Source organism: Anolis carolinensis, chromosome 4 (assembly GCF_035594765.1).
Source record: "Anolis carolinensis isolate JA03-04 chromosome 4, rAnoCar3.1.pri, whole genome shotgun sequence".
Classification (NCBI taxonomy): Eukaryota; Metazoa; Chordata; class Lepidosauria; order Squamata; family Dactyloidae; genus Anolis; species Anolis carolinensis.
The window spans coordinates 138,607,824-138,621,819 of NC_085844.1; the positions used below are offsets into that span (position 1 = coordinate 138,607,824).

Consider the following 13,996-nt stretch of genomic DNA (forward strand, 5'->3'; position numbering starts at 1 on the left):
ATCTTCCAAGAGGGAACAAAAATGATGTTCTCACAGGCAAGAATGATATCCTGGTTTCAATAAGAAATAAATCCTCCACTGGTGAGCCTCTTGTTTCCTTTCTAGAGGCCTTTAGAGGGGAAACTTCCACATCCTCCAACCATATTGCCAGTACCAATCAGACATGACCTGGGAATTGAGTGACATTCTGTGAAAGAAAAAGATTATCATAATATACCGCTGAACATAGACAGACAATGGAAACTGCACTAGTCTGGAAGTCTCTTTTGCCTCGAGAACATCTCTCTTTCCTTTTCAGTATAATAATTGCAAAGTTGCAATTAACCTTGGCCAAAACTGATCAGTATACGTAAGTTTACGCCTGCCTGCATGATCTAGTACATCTAAGAATGAATTGTTAAAGAAATGTATTTTTTTTTCAAAAAGAGATTAAAATATCTTTTGGTATGTTTTCCTACCCAGTTGGTTTGCATGGCTCTTAATCTTTTAAGCTTTAATTTTACCAACTACAAGAAATTCAAAATGGCCCAGTCTTTGATCTCTGTTAACCTGATTGTTTATATGAGATTCCTTCTCTGTAAATGGTTTTGGGTGTGTTCCTTTTAGTAGACAACACTCCCTCTCAAAAAGGTCATGGCCCATAGAGTACTTAGCTCAATGTTCTGGCTGTTGTAGAAAGGAAAAATAAATGTAGTTTTGTATAATGCTGTAAATCCAAACTGTGTCATGTAGTTCCGCCATCAGCTGGCATTTCGCTGGAGCCAGTAAATCAAAGAACCATAGAATATAAAGTTGGAAGACACCACATGGGCCATCCAGTCCAATCCTCTGCCATGCAGGAAAAGCACAATCAAAGCACCCCTGAAAAATGGCCATCCAGCCTCTGTTTAAAAGCATCCAAAGAAGTTGCTGAATCACATCATTGAAAGAATTTTCTCTGGGGATCTCTGCCAAATGCATTATTTTGTTAAAGAATGACACTGAATCTCACAGGAAAATTCTTGATACCTTTGCAAGCATACAAGTGTGAAAACGCACACAGACAACAAACAGTTTTGCAAATACTCGTAACTGAGTGCCTGCCAGCTGCAGTATCAGGGCCAGCAGTATAATGGGGTCGAAATGAGGTAACAAGAATTCTAAGAATAGAATGGGAAATGTAGATAGTTTATGGTTTCCAGAAGATAGATTTTTTAAAAACTTCATGGATTTTATGTCAATGATAGGATTGCCAAGTAAAATATGGGGCAGGGCTCCTATACCTATAATACTTTATTTCACCACATAATAGTCACACTACTCCCCCTTTTGGGGGGAAGGGTATGTGACTATTATGTGATGAAAATGTTTTGCAGCTACGGGGCTTCCCTTGGCAGCTAGCTGAGGGGAACCCCATAGTTGCAAATCTGCCCATGCACCTGCTGGCAAGAGCTATGAGCCTTGCCTTGGCTGCGGGCGAGGGTACAACTATTATGTGTGAAATTGTAAAGTCCAAAAAGAGGGCTGCAATTATTCTTCAGTGGCGACTATTATATGGATAGATTTGTAGAAGGGGGAATTTGACAGGTGTTGCTTGTCATGTATTAAAAGTACAGGAGCCCTGCCCTGGATTTTACCCAGCAATCTTAGTCAGCATTCAGTATGGCATCCTCCCAGTTAAAGAGAGATACAATATGACCTCATCATTCTGCCATCATAGTATTTGGTCAGGTATAGACTAGGGTTTCTGACCACTTTTATTAAAGAGATGAAGACACATGTCTACAGCAGGGTGACAGTCAATTCTCTATTTATTTATTCTTGGTTAGGAGCCTAAATACCCTAGAGGCATTATATCCTTCCTGATCTTGGAAGCAATGCACATTCAGCATATTTGGATGAGAGATTGCCAGTGAATACCAGGTGCTGTAGACTATATTTCAGAGGAAGGAATTGGCACAGCCATCTCTGAGTATTCCTTGCCTAAGAAATCCCTGTAGACTTCATGGGATCAATATAAGTCAACAGGTGACTTGAGGACATACGTACATACATACAATCACAATGCAGCCACAGCTCTGCCTGGAATGATCATAAAGCTAAGAGGAAATTCTCTTTCAGGCTACTGCCTATCACTGAATGCCTAGATAGATGTAATCATGCATTACAGAAAATTAAAAGGGGGGTATCCCTTGTTTTGGAGCCCCGGTGGCGAAGTGTGTTAAAGCACCGGGAGCGGCGGGAGCAGCCGCTGTTAGCTCCAGCTCCTGCCAACCTAGCAGTTCGAAAACATGCCAATGTGAGTAGGTCAATAGGTACCGCTCCGACGGGAAGGTAACGGTGCTCCATGCAGTCATGCCGGCCACATGACCTTGGAGGTGTCTACGCACAATGACGGCTCTTCGACTTAGAAATGGAGATGAGCACCAACCCCCAGAGTCAGACATGACTGGACTTAACGTCAGGGGAAACCTTTACCTTTTATCCCTTGTTTTAGGCCATGAAACAGAACGTCATATGCACACCCTGAGTTCTTTGGCACTTGTAAAGAATTTGGAAGAAAGGTTTTTTTGGTGATGATTGCACACATGAAGAAATATATTGGATTTCAGTGTGTTGAAAGCCTGACTTAGTATCTCCTCTGATGCCTTGCCCTATGACTTAGGATGTATCTGGTTGGTCATTCCAGGGCCTGCCTGAAGCAGAAATGCTCAGGACTGACACCAAAGGCACCTTCCTGAACCTACTGCAGTGGCAGGTCATTGGCTACATAGTCCAGCCAGGCTAAGACTACATCAACTCTACTGGACTGTTACCTCACTGTCTGTTCCTCCACCAAGTCTGGTCTGTTTTAAAAGCCACTGAGGAAAGGTGGGCACTGCTTTCTGCAGACGCCCTACTTTCCTAACATACAGAATCAATCTTGCCTCAACATCATAGGTATACTTGTTTTTTTAAAAAAAATCATGCCACTGATAGACTATAATGGACCTTTCCATAATAATTTTCTATCTCCATAAATAAAGACTGATTATTAATTTCATACAGAGGATACAGTCATTTTATTTCAGAGTTACACTTTTGTTGGGTGAAACGTCAGGAGATAATACTTCTAGAGCATAGCCGTACACCGCCGAAGACTCACAGCAAACCCAGTGATTCCGACCATGAAAGCCTTAGACAACAGTATGGCTGTTGATGAGCATATAAAGTCCTCCATTTCTCAGGATAAGACGAATAGCTATTTATTGCAGCATGTTATTAATGTGGCTCTTGGGATGGAGAGATGATAATTCTTATTTCTTTTCTTTGCCTCCTCAGGTTGTTGCGCTGTCATCCTGGAGCCTCTTGAGAGATTCATCGTACTATACTTGTTCTATTATTGCACTTATTTTGGTAAGTGTTCCATGTTTCATCTCCTGTCACCTACTGCCCACACGGGGATACCTTCCCACAGTTTTAAACTACAATTTCTAACTAACATTGTCAATATTCAAAGTTGAGGAGAGTTGCAGTTTAAACTATCTAGAGGTAGGAAATTAAGGAAGATCCCCCAAACCCCCACTTCCCTTGAAAATTTAGGAGCGGGGAGGAATGACCCCAAATTAACCAAAATCTAGAAAGAAAAGTCACTGGAAATGGAAACCAGACATTATTTCTTGTTTTGTTCTCTAGAAAAATTGATTTTTGGGCACAGTCAACGGGGGGAGTGAAAACTAGCAGGTGCCCACCCTTTATAAAGAACACATGCAATCAGGAAGCATACATTCACTTATTGAAAACATCAGAAATTTTGTTTATGGTGACTGCCCAATTGCGATCTGAGGGCAGTCAGTAGTCCCTGGTGTACTTTCAGGTGTCTTTTGAGCCTTTGATGAAAGTTAAAAACTTGGTTTCAATTCACTTCTTCGCTCCAAAGTATGATTTTTCTCTGGGACTGTTGAACTTGTGGGTTAGTGCTTATCAATTTATGTTTTCTTAAGTATTGGATTAACATTTATTTACGTTTTTGCAGTAATGCTATTATCAAATAATATTTCATGTTGTTTTGAAATCATTGCATTTATTCCTATATGGCACTGATAGCAGGATTTGGCTAGGATGGGAACACTGAGTTAAAAATAAACCGAATGAATCATGGCAGCAAGCCAGATATTTCAGGCAGGTGGGTGTTCCCTTGCCTCAAGCATCCTTTTCCCTCTTGGCTCAATAGCAGCTCCTTTTCTCCTTTGGATTTCTCATTTTGCTTCACAACTCCATGGCTCATTGGGGAAGTGAGTCTTGATGTATAGGATCCACAAAGACTTACAGCTTCGGGTGGTGTGTATGTTCCAAGGGGGAGACGACAACGATGACGACGATGATGATAATGATGATATAAATGAATGTGATAGCTTCATGTGGAATTGGACACACTGGTTGTTTTGGGCCATGTCCCCATTTATCGCAGCAACTAATCATCCCCTCTTGGACTGAGTACAATACAGGAAGGTTACCACTCTTTCCCAGCTGTCATATAATATAAAATGTCATGTTCTAGTGGTATTCAACCAATTTGGGCTGGCAGGAAGCAGGGCAGTAAAACCTGAGGAAGAACCACATTCTTTCTGCCTGACATTGCATTGTCACATTTTGCCCTGACACCCTATTGTAGCAGAAACATGTGTCCTTGACTATAAGCTGCTTCATAATGAGGCCTGTAGTTGTGGGTGACAGCTAAGAGCCAGCAGAGAAGCAGATGTGTGGCTCCCTCTCCTCCTGTCCAATCTGGCAGAAAAAAATTAGAAGGCTAGAAGGGTGACAGTGCAAGTATTTCCTCCTAAATGTGCTGGGCTACTTCATTTGCCACTGATCATTGCAGACAAAGCTGAGTGAAGAAGAAAAAGAAATGCTGAGGCACAGCATATGAGTGCAACCTAGTGGTGACTGTAAAAGAAAATAATTCATTTCCTTGAATGCCAGGAGAGTGTCTTGCCTGGAAGAATGATGCATATACAGACAAGTCCCCAAGTTACAAGCATCTGACTTACAAATAACTCATAGTTAAGAATGGGGGTGAGACAACACGAAGTGAGAGAAATCTGCCCCTAGGAAGGGAAATTCACTCCTGACAGAGTTATCATAGGCAAAAGGTGTCACCACAGAAGCTTTGTCACTACTCCTTGTTTCCACAACAAACCAAATTTTTCAAAATCCCAAATATCACAGGGACAGAAAGTGAGGTGAAATCTTCTGAACAAGGACCCGGAGTGCAGAGAAAACACAACAGGCGTGTTCCCTATGCTATACAAAGCTAATATTTATATATTTGGCTAGAGTTACACTTTTAAAAAAACTACCTGATCTGACTGATAAACAAATTCAGCTTAAGAAAAAACCTACAGAACCTTTCTTGTTCATAACTTGGGGACTGCTTGTATTACGTAGAACAAAGTGCTAGAATTATATATAACAGCGAAGCATTTGCATTTTAAATCCTTCTGTACATTTAAATCATCAACCTTGTTTATGTGTGTGTGCAGGCATGGTTCAGTTGATTCAAGTGTAGGCATGCATACATGGATAATTACATATTTGTATGTGTGCACACATACTTTTTAAAAGAGTATTAGAGCAAAATGGTATGTACTTCTGATGTGCTCACTTACATTATGTTTGTATGTTCATACATGTGTATGAGAAAGTTTTGAAATGTATATACTTTTTGGCATGGTCTGAAATGGCATAGAATTCCATCATTTGGTATGTGTTCAGATGCAAATAATGATCAAGTAAGGACAGTCTATGCAGGATTTATTGCAGCTGCATGCTTGATTGAATGAGACTGTTCCAGGCACATTATGGATTTTGCAGGGTTTTCATTTCCTCTGAAAAGCAACTGTAGATAGTGGAAATTAAATCAGAGTGGCCCAGTTAGTACTTTCCATTTCATTTTCATAATCTAAATCACCTCACCTCCTGTGCCACTCCTGCAATACAATTGCTCTTAACTACCCCACAGCTATTTAGAAATCAACTTGTCTTGGATTCTGATCCCAGGTCCCAGTGCATTAGGAAGATTGGTCTGGTAACTTTGCTTTCATCAGCTCTTTGATCTCTCTGATGGTTCGGCACTGCCGACTGCCTTTGGGCATGGAAATCCATTTAAAGCCTGAGAGCAGAGGACTTACAAATCTATCTTTAATTGGAAGACTAGGTGATGTCAGTGCAAGGCATATTGGTTCAGTTGAATTCGTTCTAAGAGAGCTCTAGCTCAGTGGCACATGCCTTAGCTATAAAACCAACCCTGGAAGCATGATAGCCCCCATATCAGTGGGATGATGAATCTGTTGTGTGGTTTTAGCCTGAATTTTAATTAGCTATCCATGGTGCTGAACTCCTGGTCCCAAATAGTTCCAGCACCATTGGTAGGACATTAAAGTTTGGACTTTTACCCGGATTACACAGTACGTACACACACACACACACACCATGGAAGCATTAACCCTACTTATCCATCTTCAGTTTCTGGCATTTGTAATGAGGAAATGTAATTTCAAAACTTAACATTATATTTGTCTTTGCTTCTTCACATGCTAATTTAGTATACTGGAAAAGATTAACAAAAATCTTTATTTACAAATTAATAAATTGTAAATAAGTAGTTATATGAAATTACAGTTTTGTGGAATGTGTGCTGGTGCCATGAAATGTATGGTTTGTAGATTACTCCTGCCCTCAACATTTCCAATGAAAATGTGAAACATTTTGAAGACCTCTCATATGTTTGTTTTCTTGCAATTAAAATATGGCTTGCTTTATTTTTACTCCTACATATTAATACAACATTTTACTTTTTTTCTCTACAGTTTATTTATGATGAAATGGTTACTTGGTAAGTAGAAATTATATCACTTTTTGATTAACAGAAGTAAGAGAAGTGAACATATTGAGGGACCAAGTCCCTGCTGTACAAGAAATCTAGATAATAGTTGTTTAAAGAAAATGTTGAGTTACTCGTGAATGCTTCTTCTTTGGCACTGTCTTTTTAGCCAGTTCATGCTTCACACCCATGTCAACTTCCATTGAGTGTTCTGAACTTGTGTAAGTAGGCTGGATACATGAGCATTACCAAGGCCCACCCAAAACATCTTGCTGCATGCGGTGAACAAAACTGCACCCCTTCCATTTCATGTACAGAAAGCCAGTTGGGAAAAGCATCCTCCATCCACAACACTTAATGGCAGCTGACTAGCATAGGAAGTGCAGACATGGCTACTCTACTTGGCCCTCTATATTCTCCTCTAGCCACTTTCTACCTCAGCTTTCACCTAAGGTGACTGCCTTACCCCACCTAATGATAAGGCCAGCCTTGAACATTACTTCCAGGATAACAGTAGCAAAAGTAGATTAAATGATGGGACATACATATTCATGCTGTCATTATTGTGGCTCTAAGAGACTAGCAAGTCATTAGAGCCATTACTGCTAAAAGAATAATCTCCATATCAGCCATAACTACTACAACTGTCTACTGTAACTGTTAGTTATGTGATTATTCCCACCACATTGTGAATGAGTTTCCTTGAGCTCTGTGTGTCTGCTGCTAGATACCAAGCAGTACATAATCAAACTATGAGTAGCAAGCGGAATAGGAGAAACTGAGTCAAGAAGATTCTGAAAACACCTATAGAGGTATAGCAGAAAGTAGTATTTTAGTAGGGAATAAGATATAGCATAGATATATAGATAGATTATAAGAAGGCATTCACTCCTTTAGATCCATTACCTCCCTCTGCATAATGTTAAGGCCAGAAAAGAGAAAGGATTGTAAGATGTTAACTATCTCCAAATCTGAATTTAGAGGCATAGTCAGAAAGGCTGCAACAAAGAATTAGAAATGAACATAAGATTTATTTCTAAAGGAAGTAAATGAGAGAGCTTGATGGACTATTCCATAGTTTCAAGCTGTTTTGTGTTCTCTGACTACCTGTGAAAATAAGAAATTGGTTCTGTCATCATTCTCTAGCTTCCAACTAATAGTAAATAGAATAATTTGGCTTATTATTATCATCATTATTGTTGTTTATCTCCTTCCTATCTCTCAATGATGATACTCGGGGTGATTATCAGCATGAAGTAATTCAGATTAAAATTGTCCAAAACACTCAATAAATATGAATAGGAGGAAAACATTTAGGTCTTAATGCATTTCTATTGCTGCTGTTAGGATAAATAAAACTTAGCCACTGCTGTTCTGAATCAGGTTTGAGGCAGGTGTACATAATTCAGGGTTTCGATCCATATACCGTGTTTCCCTAAAAATAAGACATCCCCTGAAAATAAGACCTAGGAGAGGTTTTGCTGTATTGCCAAATATAAGACATCCCCCACAAATAAGACCTAGGAGGAGGGAGCTGCCTCCGCCGAGGAAGGCGCATGTGGCACAAAGGAGAAGGAGGGAAAGGCACATGCCTTTGCCACCTTCTCCTTCACGCCACACGCTCCTTCCTTGGCGAAGGAGGAGGGAGCCATCGAATACAAGAAAGGAATCATGAAAAAATAAGACATCCCCTGAAAATAAGACATAGCACTTCTTTGGGAACAAGAACCGGCTCTGGAACTCTCTCCCTAAGGAGATCAGGTTAGCTCCTTCCCTGCCCTTTTTCCGCCGGGAATTGAAAACATGGTTGTTCCAGAGCGCGTTTAAATGAACAGGCCCAATAGAGCTGTCATTAGAATACTTCTTTCTGTTTTAAAAGCATATGGCACTTTATCACTGTTACTTATTTCCATGATACAGCACTTTATGAAACCTGTTCCCACTGGTTTGCTTTTAATTACTCTGATTTTATCTGCTTGGATTTTAATGTATTGTCCATTATTTTATTTTGTGTATTGTTGGAATGTTTTAAGTTTTTGTCAAATATGTTGTGTTGTTGTTTCGGGCTTGTCCCTGTTGTGAGCCGCTCCGAGTCCCTTCGGGGAAATGGGGCGGGATATAAAAATAAAGTTTATTATTATTATTATTATTAATATAAGACACTGTCTTATTTTCGGGGAAAGACAGTAAAACAATAATCACATAGAATGGTAAGATATAAACCATAACAACAGATGTGGAAAAGATGTGAGCCTGATGCTTCTAGTCCAAAGGAACTGCATGTGTGAGGCCAAGGACACACCTGGCAGACCAAGTCTTAAAGTTTGCCCTGAAGTTTTTAGGGATTTATCCTTTATGGCATTTCTGAGAGGAAAAGCAAAGTCTTAATTAAGATCAGGAGGTGGAAGAAGTTACTGCTGAGTTTTCCCCAGTTTTATGTCTGACGTGCCTCATCTTTTAGGCACTAGACACAAACCAAGTTCCCCTGAATCCAGAAGGTCCCATCTGACTTTGGACATGATTAAACCACCTCAATGAACCATGCTCCTCAGCTGCCAGACATGTGCCAGATTGCCTTCCTGAATGTTAAGGATTGTTTATCTTTCATTTCTTCTTGGTTTCATTGCAGGTGGGAGTCCTTAATTTTAGTGCTGATGTATGTCATCTACATTCTCATCATGAAGTAAGTGTGATATATCCTTCTGTGGTTATTGTTCAACAATACTTTGAAATGGTTTTTAAGAACATTCCAATTGGGGAAAGATAACCAGGAAAATCAGTGGGTCTTGCTCAAGCTCCAGTTTTCCACAATGTTTCACCAGAATAACATTATTTATATAATCATTTGACTTTATAAGTACAGTAGAGTCTCATTTATCCAACATTCGCTTATCCAACGTTCTGGATTATCCAACGCATTTTTGTAGTCAATGTTTTCAATGCATTGCGATATTTTGGTGCTAACTTCATAAATACAGTAATTACTACATAGCATTAATATGTAATGAACTACTTTTTCTGTCAAATTTGTTGTATAACATGATGTTTTGGTGCTTAATTTGTCAAATCATAACCTAATTTGATGTTTAATAGGCTTTTCCTTGATCCCTCCTTATTATCCAACGTATTCGCTTATCCAACCTTCTGCTGGCCCATTTATGTTGGATAAGTGAGACTCTACTGTATTGAAAATTTCGCTCTATTCTTTGTCATCACAAATGTGATTACTCCTTTACATGAAGGATCTCTTCACTCCCTTCAGATATGGGCTGTGATCCCTTAGCTAGAAACCACAAAATCATCACAGAGCAAACAGAAGCTGGGACAACTCCTGATGTTACCAGGGTTATTAAAGATCCCAGGGGTTGCATAGTTAGAGCCGAAGCATAGAGAAAAACAAGCAAGGTAGAAGTCAATGGAAAGCTTTCAAAGCAAATGAAGGGTCAGCTTCCGAGGACAAGGAAAGGACAATAAACACCGACTCTGCTGGGACCTTCTTACTATGTAACAAAAAATAGCAATTTCTGAAGTTGAGAATTTACAGGGAGAGCTGCCTTGACTTCCTTTGAAGCTGCGTGGGCTCTGAGTCAGATAAAGGGCCTTTGAGTGATCCACACCAGCATGCAACCCCCTTAATTGCAAGATATACAAGCTGGAACCAGATCTGAAATGCATTGACCCTATAGGCATTCATTCATCTACACAGCCACAGAATCACATATCTTTTGCTCTGCTATGTGCCACTGTGCCTTATTTTATGTCTGTTGGACTTTTTGTTCCATATGTAAGCCATCCCGAGTCCCTTTGGGGAGATGGTGGCAGGGTACAAGAATAAAATTGTTATTATTATTATATCATTGTGATATCAAATGATGGCAAGCCAATTTCTAGCCTAACTGAGCTCCACGAGGAGCTGAAGCAACCAAACCATTGGGTTGTAAATTCTGATGGAGGCTATATTTTAAATCTTGATATTGTTTCCGTTTGACTCACATTTTGACATAGCTCTCAAGATTCTGTATAGCAGAAACAATGCGTGGTGAGCAGCAGGGGTTGAAACTTTCTTTAGTGAATCATGAAGAGTAGTTTCATAACGCAAAATAATTTAGAAATCAGGCTCCATCGATAAACTTCAGTGGATACTCAAGACAGATAAACTTCAGTGGACATGGGAATTTGAGTAAACCAGGTTTTTTAAAAAAACTGAAAACTTTGGGGGGGGGGGGGTTTCAAAACTCCTAATCCCCCCCGCCTCCTTGGCTACAGCCTTGGTGAGCAGAATATAGTAGGTTCACTTATGTGAACTATGTCCCGTATTTTAGTAACTTTGATGAAAAAAGGGAAGAGAAGGAGGAATATTTTGTGAGTGTTAATATGTAATTAGTGTTAACTGCCCTAGGTTTGTTTGTTTTTAAAAAAATAAAAACAATGTAGACAATTCTTTCATAGAATCATAGAATCATAGAATCATAGAATAGTAGAGTTGGAAGAGACCACATGGGCCATCTAGTCCAACCCCCTGCTAAGAAGCAGGAAATCGCATTCAAAGCACCCCCGACAGATGGCCATCCAGCCTCTGCTTAAAAGCCTCCAAGGAAGGAGCGTCCACCACGGCCCCGGGGAGAGAGTTCCACTGTCGAACAGCTCTCACAGTGAGGAAGTTCTTCCTGATGTTCAAGTGGAATCTCCTTTCCTGTAGTTTGAAGCCATTGTTCCGTGTCCTAGTCTGCAGGGCAGCAGAAAACAAGCTTGCTCCCTCCTCCCTATGACTTCCCCTCACATATTTGTAGATGGCTATCATGTCTCCTCTCAGCCTTCTCTTCTGCAGGCTAAACATGCCCAGCTCTTTAAGCCGCTCCTCATAGGGCTTGTTCTCCAGACCCTTAATCATTTTAGTCGCCCTCCTCTGGACGCTTTCCAGCTTGTCAACATCTCCCTTCAACTGTGGTGCCCAAAATTGGACACAGTATTCCAGGTGTGGTCTGACCAAGGCAGAATAGAGGGGGAGCATAACTTCCCTGGATCTAGACGCTATTCCCCTATTGATGCAGGCCAGAATCCCATTGGCTTTTTTAGCAGCCGCATCACATTGTTGGCTCATGTTTAACTTGTTGTCCACGAGGACTCCAAGGTCTTTTTCGCACACACTGCTGTCAAGCCTTTAAAATAAAACAAATGCATTTCTATTTAAAGAGGTTGTGAAACTTCTTTTAATAAAACTCTTGTCAGCTATCAGAGCCCATAGATATTAGAATGCCTATTTGTTAGGAAACTATTGAGCAGAAATCTTTTGTTTTCTTTGTACAGGTTTAATTCCAATCTACAACATCTGTTTGAAAAGACAACAAAGAATGCAACAAACATGGTGAATGGATTAGCAAATAACACAGAGATGGATGACAATAGCAATTGTGATGCTACAGTGGTATTACTAAAGAAAGGTAACTGTTCCAGTAAGTCAAAATGCTTGCTTGTAGAATTCTGCTGGATAGTCTTGCGCAGGGGTCCCAACCCATGGGTCGTGGCCCTCATTGGGGTCATGAAGGGTTTGCTGTGGGTTACAAGGTAGTGGTGAGCTATGATTTTTTTTAACATGTCAATGAGTTACAATGTCAATTGTCACATTAAATAAGTTATAAGTTAACATTATTTTGAATTACAGGCAACCCCCAAGTTATGAACAAGATAGGTTCTACAGGTTTGTTCTAAAGTTGTATTTGTTGTAAGTCAGAAGAGGTACATTTTTAAGTGACACTCCAGCCAAAAGTATATAAATATAAAGCTTTGGATAGCATGGGGAAGGTTTAACACCCCTGTGATGTTTGTTTTGCTTTATGTGCCCCTGTTCAGAAGATTTCACCTCACTTTCGATCCCTGTGGTATTTGAATTTTGAAAAATGTAGCTTGTTGTAGAAACAAGGATTTGTGAGAAAGCTTCAGTGGAGACATCTTTATCCCTATGATAACTCTTCCAGGAGTGAATTTCACTTCCTGGGGAAAACTTCTCTCACTTCCTGTTGTCTCAACCCCTGTCTTAACTATGAGTAGTTTGTAAGTTAGATGTTTGTAACTCAGGGACTGCCTATACATTATATTGTTTTTGATGTGTTTTTATGTATCCTATTTTAAAACTATTTTTTATAAAATGGGGCTGCGACTCAAAAAAGGTTGGTAACTGCTGGTCTAGTGGGTCAGTAATTCAATAATTGAAGACAGGCATAACATCGCTATCATTGCGTCTTTGAATCCTGTACTTTGGACTTTGGACTTAAGGTCTTTGTAAAACAGTACTAGAGGTCTGATCAAAATTAGGATTAGTGTGGTCTGCAGTTACCTATAGTTCCTTTTGGCCACAAGAACAACTGATGAAGAATTCCAAAGATAGAATTTAAAAATGTATTTAAAAGAGAGAGAGAAAAGTGCAGAGAGAATTCAAAGCTGCATATTTTAGTTTGGAGAGTATGTAAACTCAGTCTGATGGCAACAAATAGTGTCTTTTGTTAGTCTTTTTAGAGGTCTGACTATAACTTGAAAGGAGGAGTATTTCTTGTGGTGTATACAGTAATCCGAATTTTGACTCTGGTAATCCAGTTTGAAGGAGCCCTGGTGGCAAAGTGCGTTAAAGCACTGAGCTGGAGACCAAAAGGTCCCAGGTTCAATCCCCGGGTGCGGCAGGAGCGGCCACTGTTAGCTCCAGCTCCTGCCAACCTAGCAGTTCGAAAACATGCCAATGTGAGTAGATCAATAGGTACTGCTCCGGCGGGAAGGTAACGGTGCTCCATGCAGTCATGCCGGCCACATGACCTTGGAGGTGTCTACAGACAACGCCGGCTCTTCGGCTTAGAAATGGAGATGAACACCAACCCCCAGAGTCAGACATGACTGGACTTAACGTCAGGGGAAAACCTTTACCTTACTAATCCAGTTTGAAGGTTTTGTGTATTGAATTTGTTATAAGCCACCTTCAGTCCCATGCTTGGAGAAAGACAGAGTATAAATAAAATTTTAAAATAAATAAATAAATTTTAGAAGCCTTCAAAACCTATATGACAGGAGGTGGTGATGGGATTTTTAAAAGTATGTAAGATCTCTCAAGTTATGTTCAACTCTCTCAAACACCTTTTTCTGCATCTAGTCTTTGTTTTCATCAGTACT

At 40.0% G+C, this 13,996-nt stretch overlaps 1 protein-coding gene across 4 annotated transcripts in view; it reads left to right on the forward strand.

The window, feature by feature from the left end:
* Window positions 1-13,996, forward strand: part of slc24a3 (solute carrier family 24 member 3) — a 274,995-nt gene that overhangs the window by 226,259 nt on the left and 34,740 nt on the right. For 3 of the 4 annotated variants that reach the window (XM_016993093.2, XM_062977908.1, XM_062977910.1), the window contains exons 7-10: window positions 3,301-3,375; window positions 6,828-6,853; window positions 9,471-9,524; window positions 12,149-12,294. In XM_016993093.2, coding sequence (XP_016848582.1) covers window positions 3,301-3,375; window positions 6,828-6,853; window positions 9,471-9,524; window positions 12,149-12,294 — 301 coding nt within the window. The remainder of the gene's footprint in view (window positions 1-3,300; window positions 3,376-6,827; window positions 6,854-9,470; window positions 9,525-12,148; window positions 12,295-13,996) is intronic. The other variant, XM_062977909.1, reaches the window with a different exon arrangement.